At 36.8% G+C, this 18,462-nt stretch overlaps 1 protein-coding gene across 2 annotated transcripts in view; it reads left to right on the top strand.

The window, feature by feature from the left end:
* The window catches only part of MSH2 (mutS homolog 2), a 90,794-nt gene extending 73,003 nt beyond the window's left edge, over window positions 1–17,791 (top strand). For both annotated transcript variants that reach the window (XM_037807186.1, XM_037807187.1), the window contains exons 12-16: window positions 7,324–7,569; window positions 8,529–8,733; window positions 9,443–9,690; window positions 11,389–11,564; window positions 15,957–17,791. In XM_037807186.1, the coding sequence (XP_037663114.1) occupies window positions 7,324–7,569; window positions 8,529–8,733; window positions 9,443–9,690; window positions 11,389–11,564; window positions 15,957–16,127 (1,046 nt within the window). In that variant the 3' untranslated portion in view covers window positions 16,128–17,791. The remainder of the gene's footprint in view (window positions 1–7,323; window positions 7,570–8,528; window positions 8,734–9,442; window positions 9,691–11,388; window positions 11,565–15,956) is intronic.
* The last annotated feature ends 671 nt before the right edge of the window (window positions 17,792–18,462 follow it).

The raw sequence follows: 18,462 nt of genomic DNA, 5'->3' as shown, positions 1-18,462 counted from the left end.
GGTGTGCGAAGAGTGTCTTTAAAAAGCCATTACACGCTGTAACCAATATGTTAGGCTATCTATAAAATAATACATGATGTATTGAGGTAGGAAAACTAACTGGAAATTGCTCTTGAATACATAAAGATAATCTAGTGCAGGCAAACGATGGGAATACCCTAGAAACAAGGACATGCAGAAAAGTACAAAACTTACTGTAATAAATAATAAGGAAAAGAAACATGAAGGGCTACAAGGCACTAATATCTTAGATTATATGCTTCTCATGCTCTAGGTTATGGAAATAAATACCACTGAAAAGCAAATATAACTTACACATGAGGAAACCTTTTTGAGTTCTGTGTGCCGTTTTATATCCCTTCTAGAGGCACAGTTTGAGATGCTTATCTTTTTGTAATTACCCTGTATAATTAAGGGAAACACATGATTTGACACTATGCTATTGCCCTTAGAAGGAAATGAATGTTTGGCACAGGGCAATTGATGCTGTGTTATGTCAGAAGGCTTTGCCTATCATGTGCTATATTGACTGTAATCTTTATTAATGCCTTTCAGAAATATACTAAGGAACCACCTTAACCAAGTGACCAAGTTAGCATCACCAGTAATTGGGCAGATGACATTATGTTCTTCCTGATGAAATTCAGGAAGGACGCTTCATCACCTATATAGTATTCTTGACAGAATTGTTTAACCTGATTGTAAACACAAAGAGCAAAAAAACAGAAAAATAAAAAACAAGAAAAAAGTCTTTCTAAAATAAAGATCATGTCTCAGAGCTTTGTGGAATTTAAGCGTTTTGAAGGTTTTATATTGTAGGACATTCTTTTTAAGGTCTGAACTCTTAAGTAAATCCCTCCATGGACCACCCTTGATTGGATCTGGGATTGGAATTGGGGAACAAAGGACATTCTTGGATAAATTGCAAAGTTTGATGTGAGACAATATGATATTAGTGTCAGATTTCTTGGATGTGTTAATGGCATTGCTATTAAGTAGGAGGATGTCCTTGTTCTCAGGATACGCATGCTGAATTATTTAAGGGTAGAGTCATTTTTAAAAAGCTATGTGCTAGCATAATTTTGTAAATTATTTCATTATTAGGAATTTTCGTAGTAAATCAGAAGTAACATGAAAGTTAAAGGGTTTTATTTTAATTCATTTTGGTGTTGAGATGAATAGCGTTGATTTATAAAGATTACATTTTTCCTCGGTGGGATCAGATAACTAGCGTGATAATCTTTTAGCTGAATTACATACCTGAGCCTAGATTGTAATTTTAAAAAAAACAAAAAACTTCAATCAGATAATATTCATTAAGTAGCCTGCATGTAAAAAGTGTTAGATTTTAATACTTAAATTGAAGGGTTTATATTTGGGGTCAAGCTGAGTAAAAGAAACTTGGTCTAATGTACACATTATTTTGAAATGTAATGGATTTTTTTTTTACAGTTTTCTTTGTTGTTGTTAAACAAGGAGAGGTGATGATGTGAAGTCAGATGATGATAGATGCCAATGATAGACTTGTTTTTTAAATTCAGTTTTATTGAGATATATTCACATACCATACAGTCATCATCTGTTCACGGTACCAATATATAGTTGTGCATTCATCACCCCAATTTTTTTTTAATTTTTATTTTGAAATAAATTCAAACTTATGGTGACAATTGCAAAAATAGTACAAATCCCATACACAGAACTCCAGCATACCCCAATCCCCCTCCCCTGATACCCCGATCTACCAACGTGAATATTTTGTCACTTTACCATTTCTCTTTCCCTCCCTCCCTCCCTATCATCCATCATCTATTGCTCTGTCTTCTGGACATATGAGAGCAAGTTGCACTCTTCCTTAAACAAATAATATAATTCACATATACATTTCCTATGAACAAGAATATTCATTTATGTAATCACATTAAGTGTAGTTAAGAAGTTTAAGAAATTTAGTGTTGATATAAAGCTTACATTCTATATTTCATTTTTTTCTTATGTCCCAATTGTGTCCTTTTGAGCCTTTTCTCCTCCATTCTTAGATCTCATCCAGGATCATCTATGGCATTTAATTGTCATTATTTATTTACACTGTCTTTTTATTCAATTGTGGAAACATATATACAGCATAAATCTTCCCATTCCAACCCCTCCCAAGCATTCCATTTAGTGGGATTAATCACATTCACAATGTTGCAGTGCCATCACCTTCCACCATCCATTACTAAAAATTTCCCTTCACCCCAGACAGAAACCCTACACTCATTTCTTATTAACTCCCCCTTGCCCCTTCCCCCACTTCTCATAACACATACTCTACTTTTCATCTCTATGATCATATTCTCTGATACTTTCTTTGTGTTTATTGTGGGGCTTAAATTTAACATCTTAAGTCTATAACAATCTTGTTTTCTTTGATACCAACTTAACTTCAATAGGACATATAAACTATGTTCCTATACTCCTCCATTCCCCCACCTTTATATAGTTCTTGTCAAAAGTTACATATTTTACATTGAGTCCAAAACCACTGATTTATCATTACACTGTATGTATTTTAGATCCTGTAGGAAGTAAATAGTGGAGTTACAAATCAAAAATGTAGTAGTATTGGTATTTATATTTACCATGTGATCTTTACTGGAAATCCTTATTTCTTCATGTGGTTTCAGTCAATTGTTTAGTATCCCTTCCTTTCAGCCTGCACATTCCCCTTTAGCATTTCTTGTAGGACTGATATACTGGGGATGAAGTCCCTCAGCTTTTGATTATCCAGGAATGTTTTCATCTCCCCCTCCTTTTTACCCTACAGGTGTTTGTGAATTTTCTAAGTCTCTGATGATTATTGACTTCTATTTGTATTCCATTGTGGTCAGATAATCTGTTTTGAATAATTTCAATTTTTTTTAATTTATTGAGGCTTGTTTTATGTCCCAGCCCATGGTCTATTCTGGAGAAACTTCCGTGATCACTAGAGAAGAATGTGTATCCTGGTGATTTAGGATGTAATGTTCTATATATGCCTGTTAAATTAGTGTATATCTCTCTCTCCTTTCTTTGTTTCTCTGTCGGTAGGGCTCCTTTAATATCTGAAGTAGGGCAGGTCTTTTATTAGCAAAATCTCTCAGTGTGTGTTTGTGAAAAATTTAAGCTCTCCTTCAAATTTGAAGGAGAGTTTTGCTGGATAAAGTATTCTTGGTTGGAAATTTTTCTCTCTCAGAATTTTAAATATGTCATGCCACTGCCTTCTCACCTCCATGGTGGCCACTGAGTAGTCACTACCTAGTCTTACGTTGTTTTCTTATGTCGTGAATTGCTTTTCTCTTGCTGCTTTCAGAACTTGCTCCTTCTCTTCCGTATTTGACAGTCTGATCCGAATATGTCTCGGAGTAGGTTTATTTGGATTTATTCTATTTGGAGTTCGATGGGCATTTATGCTTTGTGTATTTATATTGTGTAGAAGGTTTGGGACGTTTTCCCCAACAATTTATTTGAATACCCTTTCTAGACCTTTACCCTTCTCTTCCCCTTCTGGGACACCGATGAGTATTATATTTGGACATTTTATTTTATCTCTCATATCCCTGAGATCCATTTTGATTTTTTTTATTTTTTTCCCCATTCTTTCTTTTGTTATTTCATTTTCTGTTCTGTGGTGCTTGAGGTCACTGAGTCGTTGTTCAGCTTCCTCTAGTCTTGTACTATGAGTATCCAGAATCTTTTTAATTTGGCCAACAGTTTCTTTTATTTCCATAAGATCATCTATTTTTTCATTTAGTCTTGCAATTTCTTCTTTATGCTCTTCTAGGGTCTTCTTCATGTCCTTTATATCCTGTGCCATGCCCTTCTTCATGTCCTTTATATCCTGTGCCATGCTCTCATTGTTTGTCTTTAGTTCTTTGGTTAATTGCTCCAAGTACCGTGTCTCCTCTGATCTTTTGATTTGGGTGTTTGGGTTTGGGTTATCCATATTGTCTGTTTTTTTCATATGCTTTAAAATTTTCTGTTCTTTTTGGGCTCTTGGCATTTGCTTTACTTGTTAGGGTTCTTTTAGAATATGAAGGATTATTCAGACACCAATCTCTAATTTGTCAGATCTACAGCTTGGTGGCATACTTTCTCTAACCAGCAGATGGCGTCCGTGAGTTAGCTGTTCCCCTCAAGTTAGTTCTCCCCAACTTTGTCTTTGGGGGTGTGGGGGTCTGGTTCTTGTGGGGTTCAATTGGTGCACCAAGTTTGGGTGTGTTTTTGGTGCTGTCTGCCCTGAATGTGGGGCATGTGTCTGAGCAGTTGAGGAGGCAGGGCAGCTTTAATAATCAAACCTCCCAGGTGTTCCAGGAGATTTAAGGCTGTTGCAAGAGTCTAAACCTTCATTTCAGTCTCGCCACAGATTGTCTCTGCTGCTGACCCATAAGTCCTTGGTATTGGCATAGGGTCCCTGGGTTTTCCAGGTGGGTTGCCCTTCCCAGCTGTGCCCTTCTAGGGCCTCTGCTGAGGGAAGGCTGTGCTACGTCACAAGTGCATGCCATCCCTCAAGGGAAGCCCTGGGCCGCTGGGCCTTGCAGGGGTGTTCCCAGCCTGCTGTAAAGATTGCTGAATGGGGCGTATTAATTTCCCCCTTTTCACACAGCTCTGTCTTTCCAGCTCTGGGACAATTAGCTGTGGGTGCACGAAAGGCTATTGTCCATGCCCGATATTGTGGCATGTGCGTGGTGTTGCCAGAAACACTTCCCGTCACACTGGGTCCCTTGGCGCGGCTCTGGGCTGTGGCTCCAGTGCTGGGCAGGAGTGTTCCCGGCCCACCAGGAAGATGGCTGCAAGGGGCGTGTTTTTTTCCCCTTTTGGCTGTCCTCTACCCTCCTCGCTCCGAGACAACTAGCAGTGGGTGCGTGAAAGGCTGTCTTCCACACCAGATATTGAGGCGTTCACACAGCCCTTTCCTGCTGCACTTTACTGTGTGGTTCTAGCTGCCGTATATGCATCCACTTCTGGGTTTTTTTAAAAAAGAGCTAGTCCACCTCCAAATGCCAACCCATGTTTTCCTCACACCACAGCATGGCTGCCGGACATTCAGCCGACTTACTCACTCATTTCAGAATGCAGACTCCCTGTTTCACCAAGTGCACAGTCCCTGTGGATTTAGCAGACCTTGTCCAGCTGGTGCATTGCTGGAACTGGTATTCTGGGTCACTTTCTGGCCTCTGTCTAGTATTTTTCATGGAGGTGTTTTTTTGCCCTGTCTGTCCTAGCTGCCATCTTAGTTTCTCCCCCAATCTATTTTTGAACATTTTCCTCACACCAGAAAGAATAAAAATAGGTATAAAAAATAAGTGAAAAAGAATGCCCAAATCATCCCCCCGTCCCACCCTATTTTTCATTTAGTTTTTGTCCCCATTTTTCTACTCATCCATCCATACACTGGATAAAGGGAGTGTGATCCACAAGGTTTTTGCAAGCACACTATCACCCCATGTAACCTACATAGTTATACAATCGTTGCAGTTTGATAGTTTCAGGTATTCACTTCTAGCTATTCTAATACACTAAAACCTAAAAAGGGTTGTCTATATAGCAGGTCAGAATGTCCACCATAGTGACCTTTTATCTCCATTTGGAATCTCTCAGCCACTGAAACTTTGTTTCATTTCGCATCCCCCTTTTGGTCAAGAAGAGGTTCTCAATCCCATGATGCCAGGTCCAGATTCATCTCTGGGAGTCATATCCTGCATTGCCAGAGAGATTTACACCTGAGAAGGCCACATCTGAGCAACAAAGAGGCACTCAGGGGAGACTCTTAAGCACAATTATAAGCAGGCCTAGCCTCTCTTCTGCAGTAACAAGCTTCGTACGGGCAAGCCCCAAGATAGAGGGCTCAGCACACCAAACTGTCCATCTTCAATGTTTGTGAGAACAGAAGGATACACTGTTAATCAAGACGTTTTTAATTTTCTCTTTTATTGTGAATATACTTTTGTCATTACGTTAGAAAATCTGAGTTTTAAAGTAAGTATAGTAATTACTGTAGTTTAAACCATTTTCCACAGGTTCCTATTGATGCATGATAGGATACAGTGAACTCTTCCTTTGCCCCCCCCCCCCTTTTTTTTTTTAAAGAAAGAATTCTGTTTGGGGTAAAAAGGGAATAAATGTTTACAGTGTGGTAAAAGGAATGTAAGTAAGAAAAGTATTTGTACCTGGTCATTTGTAACTTAAATTTTTTAAAATTTCAAAACATTTTGTCTCTTCTATGGGAAACAAGGGAATAGAAGATGGGTCAAATCTCCCAATTTCCTGCCATTTGGTTAAACTGATAATTTTGTGTTTTCTTTAAGTTAAACACAACTTTCTCTTGAAAGTCCCTTGAAGCTTCTATCATGATTATGTGATAGTCCTATGCGATTCATGGGTCTGTTATCACAACCCTTCCAACCTATTAAAATTTTAGAATTTATTCTGAAAATTTTGACAACTTTATTGCCTCTGTTTGCTTTGCCTGGCATGTATAAGGTACTTTCAGTGTATAATTACTTTTAGTTTCAGTGCTTTAGCAGAATAGTGGAATCTTGTTGAAGGCATTTTAAGTGACAGTTAGGAATCTAAATTTATGCTTAAATTCATCTGCCTTTCGTACTGATGAAAAAAGAAACTTCAGGTAAGAATTTTACAGTCAGATTTCTACATGCACAGGCCCTGACAGCCACATTACAACTTACTGCCAGGTGCTTGTACGTTTCTTATGAAAAATGTGAGCTGCCGTCCTTGTTTCAGATTCTTAAAATTTAGAGAAAGGTGTTCTTAAAATTGAAGGTGTACCTAAAAGGTCACTGCATTCAGTTTTTCTTATCTTATCAATATATTATGAACACTTTTCCTTGTCCTTTTGGCAGGCGGGGGTTGAGGGGGTGGTTAAGCTATCTCATTTCTTTATAAGCAGCTATGCAGTTTAATACATTACTGGATTTTATTGGGAAGGGCACCACATCCCTTCTATTTGTGAAATCTGTTCACAGTGGGGGAGGGCATAATAACAATTTTAAACTCATGTCGAGTTTTAGGTGTTCCTTTCAAGTTTCATTATGGCAAACTAACTTTTTTTAACGTATGTACATTAGGAAATAGACTTTTTTTTAATGTTTCAAAGTACTTGAAGTTTATTTTTTGTTACTTAAAAATCTTTTTTTAACTTTATAAAAAATTTAAAAACAAAAAAATACAACATTTTTAATTCTGGAATGAGCGAGTTAAATTTATTCTTCTGGCTGCTTCTATCTATTTTTTTATGATTCAGTATTCTCACACACATTTCCTCTTTTTATTTTTACACAGGCTATGTAGAACCAATGCAGACACTTAATGATGTATTGGCTCAGCTGGATGCTGTTGTCAGCTTTGCTCACGTGTCAAATGGAGCACCTATTCCATATGTACGGCCAGTCATTTTGGAGAAAGGACAAGGACGAATTATATTGAAAGCATCCAGACATGCCTGTGTTGAAGTCCAAGATGAAGTTGCATTTATTCCTAATGACGTTCACTTTGAAAAAGATAAACAGATGTTCCATATCATTACTGGTAAAAACCTAGATTATGGCTTTTTGTGGGGTAAAATTTCCCTTCAGTATGAGTGGGAGAAGTGGATTTAAAATTGATGAACGTAATCAGTCCTTAACATTAGAAAAAGAACATGTTATTTATGTTAGTAATATATTCACATTTGCATTAGAGGGGCTGTTTGAAAGGATGCAAATAGCTTATGAATATGAAACTCCTGTTCCTCGGATTCAGAAACCTTAAGAATGAACATTCTTTCATCCTTCAGGCTTACCTTTAAGCCAGTTCTACAGTAGTGAGGACATTGAAGGTCAGGTCTTAAGGACCTCAGCTTAAGGCAGCAACTCTTTTAAGACATGGCACCATCTTTGGGGGAAGTTTTTTTAAAAACTGGCTTGCTTATTGACTAGTGTAGCATGTATCAGACTGAGGTATTTCATAAGATTTTAACCAGATTCTGGGAAACAAAAAGGGGAGGAGAGCTTTGGGCAAATATATTTGGGAAATAGTCAGTGGTTGTATTCTGGATATGCTAGTCTCCCAAACAGGTTTTCAAATTGTTCCTGTAATCAAACCCAGAAAGTAAATACACATTTTTCAAAGAACGGTCATGTCTTAGAGCTTTGGTGTGGAATTTAAGTGTTTTAAGGGTTTTTACCATACTGATTCATTCATAACATTGTTTAGTTAATGAATTAGGACTGCACTATTATTCTGGAAGTCAAATTATCCTCTTGCAGTAATGGTTTCCCTGACTGCCTTTGTTGAAGTATAGGTTTGTCTGATAGCATGTGTGGAAACTTTGTCCACATCTTTGGGCAGCTTATGTTTCTGCTTCCAGTGTACCACATCAGTGGATCTATGTGATTAAACACCATTGAATCATGGTCATTGATCCTTTGTTTAGGACTAATAGAGTTAATTTATTCGCAGCAGAAAGAAATTGTTAACCTTGCATTTTGATACAATTTATTTTGTAGGCCCCAATATGGGAGGTAAATCAACATATATTCGCCAAACTGGTGTGATAGTTCTTATGGCACAAATTGGATGTTTTGTGCCGTGCGAGTTGGCAGAAGTGTCCATTGTGGACTGCATTTTGGCTCGGGTAGGGGCTGGTGACAGTCAGTTGAAAGGAGTCTCCACGTTCATGGCTGAAATGTTGGAAACTGCTTCTATTCTCAGGTAAGTACCTGTCTCAGTCCCCTGAAAATGGAAATATTCCTATCCTGTAGGAAGTGCATTTGCAGATTCATGTTTAAAACACCTGATGACTTTTATCTAGTTTAATAGTTGTTTCTCTGTTAAATTTTACTTTTCATTATCTCAGAAAAGTGATTGGGTGGTGGTAGTTGTGGAAAGCTTCTTTGAATTTTAAAGTTGTAGCCAATAAGTACACAAACGACTGTCAAATTCACTAAAAAAAAAAAAAGGTTTCTTCCTTATATTTAGCTAAAGATGAAGGAATGGTAGTGACTGGTATTGGTAGCTATTCACGTTTACATGATGACCAACAGTATTTATAAGTATCTGTCATCACATCCTTTTCACTTCTTCATTCAGTACTAGTTTTTCTAAATTTGGCTGATTTGCTTGGCAAGAAATGAATGAAAGCTGCTTTATTTCGAAATTCTTTGATTACTACTAGAGAACTTCGTTATTTATGAAATACTTGTTCACCATTTGTTTCCTCTTCTATCAATTGTTCATACCTATGCTCTTTTTTCTTTGGATGTTTTCGTGCTTTTTATTGTTAAAATTTGTTGAATTTTTTATCTGTTAAGATAATGTGTTATGCTAGTGGTATATCTTTCCCAATGTATTGTCTTAATTTTGGTTTTGACGCTATTACATTTTATGTCATGGGAAAATTTCATGTAATTGTATGTTTCAGGTCTGCAACCAAAGATTCTTTAATAATCATAGATGAATTGGGAAGAGGGACCTCTACCTATGATGGATTTGGGTTAGCATGGGCTATATCAGAGTACATTGCCACAAAGATTGGTGCTTTTTGCATGTTTGCAACCCATTTTCATGAACTTACTGCCTTGGCCAATCAGATACCAACTGTTAATAATCTACATGTCACAGCACTAACCACTGAAGAGACCTTAACTATGCTTTATCAGGTGAAGAAAGGTGAGTGTTGAGACCCCAGATGCACTGCAAATTCAGGGTGTGACAATGGGAAGCTTACTGACCCTTGATATCATTAGTAATTATCTTGTTTTCTTCTAACAGTATGAATCATTGATGTTTTAACAAAACACATTTACCTATTAATTCATAGTCTGGAGGCAGGAACATGGTATATTTTCTGTGTTTCTGTGTCTCCCAGTGTGGTCACTCTTTCTAAAGCATTCACAGAAAGAGTAATCAAGGAGGGATTTCTACTGCCTCCTATGGCAGTATATTTTCTTGTCGAATTAGCTACCAGGTGATAACAGTATGCTTTGAAATTCCAAGGTTCTGGCCATTATCATTTGAAAAATATTTATTCTAATTATCTGATTGTATTTTTAAGAGTTTGTTATATGCACAGGTCACTTAAACCTGGAAGTTCCAGAAATCCTAAAGTTGTTAGTAGTTATGACAAATGGAATGACTTACCTTTTGGCATATCATCCTTTCTAAAAAGTTTGTCTTTTGTGGTTCAGGCAGCTAGTCAGAATAACATAGTATAAGATTTTTATTGCTTAAGCATTTCATCAGTCATCAGAATAATTTTTCAGATGACTTTCTAGTTTCCCATGAAGACCCTTTTCTGCATCAATTGTTTGCACATAAATGAGATACTCTTGCTTCTTTTACACTGTAATTATGCTTCTGTGGAAATCCTTTAGAGTTTCTGTGTTCATTATTATTGATATAGAATAAGATACTTTATTTGTATTTGGCGTTTAGCATGAAGTTTTCTTTTAAGTCATTATATTTTGTATGTTATAGAAGTAGGTTCAAATATAAACAAAACCAGATGAAGTATAGATAAGGCAGGAATAAGTTCATCCTTCACTGTGGATGTTTATCAGACATTTGCTTCTGCTTTAATTTTGTTTGTTTGTCTTAGTTGTACAAAGTATCCAGTTCCATCAGAATGTATGGGATCTCTACCTAGGTCAAAATTTTTTTTACAGTTGATACATAATTGAGTCAAAAATGGAAGCTGTGCACTAACTCAGCTATTATCATTTTTATTAAAAGCTTGGAAAGTATCTTGAGTCAGTTTATTTTTTTGCAAAATAAAGAATGAAGGTAAACTACCTAGTCTGTAAATTGACCAGTGTTTTGGGTCAAAAATTCTGTTTTCATTTGTAATAGTACAAAATCAGATTGAGATCATATAAGAATAGTAAATAATTTTTCCAGTAAGTTTTGTAAATACATAGATACATTAATCCAGCCAGTTTTCCTGTGACACAGTCTCTAGAAAGTGATGTAGTCAGATCCAGAGGGTAGAACATTCATTAATAATCAGTATATGTTAACTTCAATGCTGATGTTAATTAGTGACACTTTTACATATATCCCTTTTTTGTCTTAGTAATTTCTTCAATCAGATTAAGGTATTTATCTAGGCCTTCGAAGATTATCTACCAAGCTATTCTTATTTTTTCTACTATAGTTGTCAAGGATAAAATACAGCACTGTGTACCAAGTCATAACTTGCCATGGGAGGTTTAATTAAAATTATTCTATCATAAATTACTCTGAACCTTTGGCTAGTGTATTTTAAATAGTGCTAAGTTGTTTCCTAATGACAGTTAAAAAGGATAAATGCCATTTAATAAAGTCTTGTCTGTTTCGACTGTTTCTTTTGACCTTCTACGTGTCTTCTAGGTGCCTGTGATCAGAGTTTTGGGATTCATGTTGCAGAGCTTGCTAACTTTCCTAGGCATGTAATAGAGTGTGCTAAGCAGAAAGCCCTGGAACTGGAGAGATTTCAGAATATTGGGAAATCTCAAGAATATGATGAAACAGAACCAGCAGCAAAGAAATGCTATCTGGAAAGAGAGGTTTGTTTTTGTGGTATTTAATCTCTATATTTCACATAAACGAGGTCACCAAGCTGTGTCATTTTTTTTTCCTGTATGGTTCTAGTGTTTAATTTTTTGATCAGTCATTATTGGCTTTTACTTAACATTTCTTTGCATGACAAAGAATCCTTTTCTTATTTTGATTTCTGCAGTACATACACCTGTTATGATCAACAGAATATTCCAAGTACCAGATTTGTTTTGTTTTTTTTTTTTTTTTCTGGTTCATTCTTTTTTTTTTTTTTTCATTTTTTTCATTTTTATTGAGATTGTTCAGATACCATACAATTATCCAAAGATCCAAAGTGTACAATCACTTGCCCCTGGGTACCCTCATACAGCTGTGCATCCATCACACTTAATTTTTGTTCAATTTTTAGAAACTTTTCATTACTCCAGACAAGAAATAAAGTGAAAGATGAAAAAAGAAAAAAAGAAAAGGAAACTCTAATCCTCCACTATCCCTAACCAACCCCCCTCAATTGTTGACTCGTAGTATTGATATAGTACATTTGTTACTGTTTATGACAAAATGTTGAAATACTACTAACTGTAGTATATAGTTTGTAATAGGTATATAGTTCTTCCCTATATGCCCCTCTATTATTAACTTCTAATTGTATTGTCATACATTTGTTCTGGTTCATGGAAGTGATTTCTAGTATTTGTACAGTTGATCATAGACATTGCCCACCATAGGATTCAGTTTTATACATTCCCATCTTTTGACCTCCAACTTTCCTTCTGGTGACATATATGACTCTGAGCTTCCCCTTTCCTCCTCATTCACACACCATTCGGCGCTGTTAGTTATTCTCACATCTTGCTACCGACACCCCTGTTCATTTCCAAACATTTAAGTTCATCCTAATTGAACATTCTGCTCATGCTAAGCAACCACTCCCCATTCTTAAGCCTCGTCCTATATCTTGGTACCTTATAATTTCATGTCTATGAGTTTACATATTATAATCAGTTCCTATCAGTGAGACCCTGCAATAATTGTCCTAATGTGTCTGGCTTATTTCACTCAGTATATTGCCCTCGAGGTTTTGTCATCAGCCCATTTTTTTTTAATATGGTGTTGTTCACTAACCATACATTCCATCCCAAGTAAATAATCGATGGTTTTCTGCATGGTCATACATTTATGTGTTCACCACCTTCACCACTATCTATATAAGGGCATCTACATTTCTTCCACAAGGCAGGAGGGAGAGTCAAAGAAGATAGAGAGGCAAAAGAAAGAGGAAAAAAAACAGACAGCTAGGAAGCAGCAAAAGGAAAAATAACCTTAAGTCAAAGTAGAATAAAGAATCAGACAGTACCACCAATGTCAAGTGTCTAACATGCCTTCCCTATCCCCCCCTCTTATCTGCATTCACCTTGGTATATCACCTTTGTTACATTAAAGGAAGCATAATACAATGATTCTATTAGTTATAGTCTCTAGTTTATGCTGATTGCATCCCTCCCCCAATGCCTCCCCATTTTTAACACCTTGCAAGGTTGACATTTGCTTGTTCTCCCTCGTAAAACAACATACTTGTACATTTTATCACAATTGTTGGATACTCTAGATTTCACCAAGTTACATAGTCCCAGTCTTTATCTTTCCTCCTTTCTTGTGGTGTCTCACATGCTCCCCACCTTCCTCTCTCAACCGTATTCATAGTTACCTTTGTTCAGTGTACTTACATTGTTGTGCTACCATCTCCCCAAATTGTGTTCCAAACCACACACTCCTGTCTTCTATCACCGTGTAGTGCTCCCTTTAGTATTTCCTGTAGGACAGGTGTCTTGTTCACAAAGTCTCTCATTGTCTGTTTGTCAGAAAATATTTTGAGTTCTCCCTCATATTTGAAGGACAGCTTTGCTGGATACAGGATTCTTGGTTGGTGGTTTTTCTCTTTCAGTATCTTAAATATATCACACCACTTCCTTCTTGCCTCCATGGTTTCTGCTGAGAGATCCGCACATAGTTTTATTAAGCTTCCTTTGTATGTAATGGATCGCTTTTCTCTTGCTGCTTTCAGGATTCTCTCTTTGTCTTTGACATTTGATAATCTGATTATTAAGTGTCTTGGTGTAGGTCTGTTCGTATCTCTTCTGTTTGGAGTACTCTGTGCTTCTTGGATCTGTAATTTTATGTCTTTCGTAAGAGATGGGAAATTTTCATTAATTATTTCCTCTGTTATTGCTTCTGCCCCCTTTCCCTTCTCTTCTCCTTCTGGGACACCAATGATACGTATATTATTGTACTTTGTTTCATCCTTGAGTTTCCGGAGACGTTGCTCATATTTTTTCATTCTTTTCTCCATCTGCTCCTTTGCGTGTAGGCTTTCAGGTGTTTTGTTTTCCAGTTCCTGAGTGTTTTCTTCTGCCTCTTGAGATCTACTGTTGTATGTTTCCATTGTGTCTTTCATCTCTTGTGTTGTGCCTTTCATTTCCATAGATTCTAGTAGTAGTTTTTTTGAACTTTTGATTTCTGCCGTATACATGCCCAGTGCTTCCTTTACAGCCTCTATCTCTTTTGCAATACCTTCTCTAAACTTTTTGAATTGATTTAGCATTAGTTGTTTAAATTCCTGTATCTCAGTTGAAGTGTACGTTTGTTCCTTTGACTGGGCCATAACTTTGTTTTTCTTAGTGTAGGTTGTAATTTTCTGTTGTCTAGGCATGGTTTCCTTGGTTATCCAAATCAGGTTTTCCCAGACCAGAACAGGCTCAGGTCCCAGAGAGAAGAAATATTCAGTATCTGGTTTCCCTGAGGGTGTGTCTTAGAAAATTGCTCCACCCTTTGATGCCTCGGGTTACTGTGCTTTTCTGCCCAGCAGGTGACACCTGTTAGCCTATAATTCTTGACTGGTGTGAGGAGGTATGGCCGTGTTCCCCCAGGCTCTGGGGTCTGGTTCTGAATGGAAAGGGCCCCACCCCTTTCCTCCTAGAGAAGACAGAGCCCCCAGGTGGAGGTCATTAGCATTTCAATGGTCTTGCTCTCTGCTTGTGCTGTCTCCACCCTTCTCTGCTTCACAGCCCTGGAAACTGAAAATGACTGGGGCTTTCTCCACTGAGCCAAAAACGAAACAGATAGTCCCCTTCAGACCCAGTCCAAGGCGACCTTCCGGCTCTCCCAGGTCAGTCGTCACCCATAGCCTCTGTCTGTTTTTTGGAGATGCGTACCTGTAGTGAGCAGTTCACACTCACTACTTAAAACCCCAGTTGGAGCTCAGCTGAGCTATATTCGCTTGCTGGGAGAGAGCTTCTCTCTGGCACTACGAGGCTTTGCAGCTTGGGCTATGGGGGAGGGGGTCTCCCGACTTGGATCCGCAGGTTTTACTTACAGATTTTATGCTGTGTTCTCGGGCATCCCTCCCAATTCAGGTTGGTGTATGATGAGTGGATGGTCTCGTTTGTCGCCCCGCAGTTATTCTGGATTATTTACTAGTTGTTTCTGGTTTTTTGTAGTTGTTCCAGGCGGACTACTTAGCTTCCACTCCTCTCTATGCCGCCATCTTGCCCCTCCTCTCCCAAGTACCAGATTTTAAAAGTATGGGGAATGGGTTATTAATATAGGTTTAAAATAAGTATTTCTAAGGAACTGTAGATGTCCAAGGACATTTTTGGTTACTTGATAAATAAGTAGATCAAGTGCAGTTAAATTTATTACTCTTTGTTAGAAACTATACCTGATTTATAATAGAAAGAAGCATTTGTGTTTTATTACTTGAATATCTACCTTTCATCTCAAAGGTACTTATTGGTAATAAGTTCCCTCATGTGAAAAGCAGGCTTTATCAGTTCACCTTCACATGCAGGAATAGTAAACATACTAGCACTTCCTATTTTTTTCTTTTCTTTTTTGTTTTTGTTTTTTTGTTTGTTTTGTTTTTTTGTTTCTTCATACTTTATATCATGCTAACGCTTATTTAGGGTTGTGGTGCTACTCTGTGGGTTACATGCCTTTAGAATGGCAGTAACTGGGAAAAAATGTCCTATGTGGGGGTGTTTGTGTTAAATTTCCAATGACTGTTTATGCTTTACAGTATTCTTTGTAACCTTGAGTTCTTTTTCCCCCAGAAGGAATAAGTTTATAGATCAGAAATTATAAAAAGTCCCTTTGTCATTAGCAGCTGAAAATGTGTTTATAAAAGTCCTTTTAATGACTTGCTGTGAAGCAAAGGACCAAAGTCCTATGGTCAACCAAGGACTTTGCTATGTAATCTAGACAGTGCACACATAAAATAAGAATCTTTTAAAAATATTGGGAGGTGTGTTTAGAATGAAATTTAATGAAACAGTTCATTGCTATCTAATGTGACTTTTAGAAGAGACATTTAAAGACTAATGAAACTTTCACATGTTTTTCAGCAAGGTGAAAAAATTATTCAGGAATTTCTCTCTAAGGTGAAGCAACTGGCCTTTACTGAAATATCGGAAGAAAACATCACAGTGAAGTTAAAACAGCTGAAAGCTGAGGTGATAGCAAAGAATAATAGGTTTGTAAATGAAATCATCTCGCGAATAACAGTTACTATGTGAGAGAATCCCACTGATGGAATGAAGATTATATTGATAAGCTATTGTCTATGACACTTTTGTATTGTTTTATATTTTGCCCTTTTTCCATAGTATTAGCAGTTTATGTCCATGGGATATCAACTTTAAATAATGTATTTAGTAACAATACTTTGCTCTTAAGAACATTTTCATGGATGTTCATTTTGAAAAACAAGAGCTGTAACTGAGGAATACGTAAATGGACATAGGCAAGAGTAAGTAATAGGTTGAATTTTATAAATAAAATCATGTAGTTTGTGGAATTTGAAACGCATTCAATTTCTTTATAATATGACTTTTATATATATTGCCATGTTAATTATAGAAGGATCATAAAATAATTAGGTAGTAATTCTCAATTGCCATTAGATGTTAGATATACTGCCCCATGTATCTAACCAGCCCAAGCATGAATATTTATTCCTCCATGGTAAGGAAGAAACAAGTAGCCCAGTGACCTTGTAAAAAGCCAAGGATCTTATTAAATCATCTTTGGTGATTCTCTGGTGTCTGTCTGGAGGAGACATATGCATTGGCCAAGGAACCTGTTACAAACCTAGAGTGCTAGTGTATTCTGTGCTCTGTCCACCATCCTCCTAGTCTTGGTCTGTTTTTACAAACCCTGCAGATTGGGATCCTGATACAGTCTACTTTTACAGGAAAGCGATAGATTAAGAGTTAGTGGCTGGCCTTGCAAAAATGAGGGGTTTAAAGACAGTGTATATGACATCAGGTAAGGAAAGGTTTTGTTTTTTTTTTTTTTAAGTCACAAAAATCAATATCTATAACAATTGACATATTTATATCAAAATTAACTACTTCTGTTCATTAAAAGGCAGCACAAAGTGAAAAGACAGGATCCATGTAGGAGAACATATTTTTACCAGATAAAATATCAAAGGATTTATATCTAGAATATGAAAGAGCCCCTATAGAAATCACTAAGTAAAGGGCACTTTGCCCAGGAGGAAATCTAAATGGTCCATTAGCATGAAAATATCCTTATTCATTAGTCAGAAAAGCAAACATGAAAACTTTACTGTGCTACCTCTGCAGCTCCACCAGACTGGCAAATATTTGGAGTATGGCAGTGCCGGCAATTGGCAAGTTACGTGGAGCAGCACTGCAGGTGGGAGCACAACCCTTTGGGAAATAGATTATTTGATAAAGTTTAAAATAGTCATATCATCTGACCCGGCAGTTCTACTCCCAAGTGCATATTCTAGAGACGCCTGTGCACGTTGGGCTACGGCATGTGTGGAACAATGTTCGTGATAACGCAAAACTACCATGAAATTTTAACTACAGCTACAGAAAATAACATAGTTGGAATCTTAAAAACAAAGATTCAAGAAAGATGCAGTTTTTTCTCGTTCATATAAAGCTCACCAATAGGTAAAATGATATTGTTTAGGGGTGCATTCATAGGGAATGAAGTTAGAAAAACAAGAAATTTATGTAATGAAGAGAGTGGTTGTCTCCATCTAGGGGTGGTATGAGGAGTTGGTGGGGACAGAGCATATCAGGTTATGTTTTTTGTTTTTTTTACCCAAGTAGTGGTTTATGCTTGCTGTTTATAACTATTGTTAAACTTTTCAATTATGTCTTATGCACTTAGTTTGATTATTAAACAAATTGAAATTTAAGACTATGAGTCCTTTAATGTACTCATCTTAATTTACCTTGTTCATTTTTTTCATCATGGATAACTGAATGAGGTACATCAGTTTTTCTTTTCTGGATGTCAAAACCTTGGGAAGAGGGCAAACTTACAGATCAACACAAAGGAAAACTTTAAACCTGGGAAATTTTATTGGTTTACAAAATCGTTTATAAATGGAAAACTTTTTTTATATGTAATTCAAGAAGAGGAATCTTAAAATTCCAGAGAAAAGTCTCATCCCTTGGTTAGCTGTGAAAGGTAGTGTTTTTAGATTACTACACAAAAGCATGGTTGAAATGGAAATTGGCTTGTGGTTTTAGTTGTTAGGCTTCAAGAAATGGGGTGTGGGAGGGTGCTGAGTCCAAGAAAACGTAGGTCATCAATGCTCTGGTAAATCGGCTGCTTTTATTTCTCTAAGAGGGACTTGGTGTTTAGTTGTAAGACATTTTTGAAAATGAATAAAACATAATAGATCTGCTTAAGATGTTTCAGACTTAAGCTGTCCTTATTACATGAATATGGTAATGAAACCACCAGGCCTTCAATTACTGTCTCCATCCTTTTGGAATGATTGATGTAAAGTAAAAGATAAACTAATTTCTGATCTGTCAAAGTCAGTTGTGTTTAAAATTTTTAATTATAATGTTGTTTGTT

This window comes from Choloepus didactylus, chromosome 17, assembly GCF_015220235.1.
Source record: "Choloepus didactylus isolate mChoDid1 chromosome 17, mChoDid1.pri, whole genome shotgun sequence".
Taxonomy (NCBI): Eukaryota; Metazoa; Chordata; class Mammalia; order Pilosa; family Megalonychidae; genus Choloepus; species Choloepus didactylus.
This window is presented reverse-complemented; position numbering and strand designations above follow the sequence as displayed.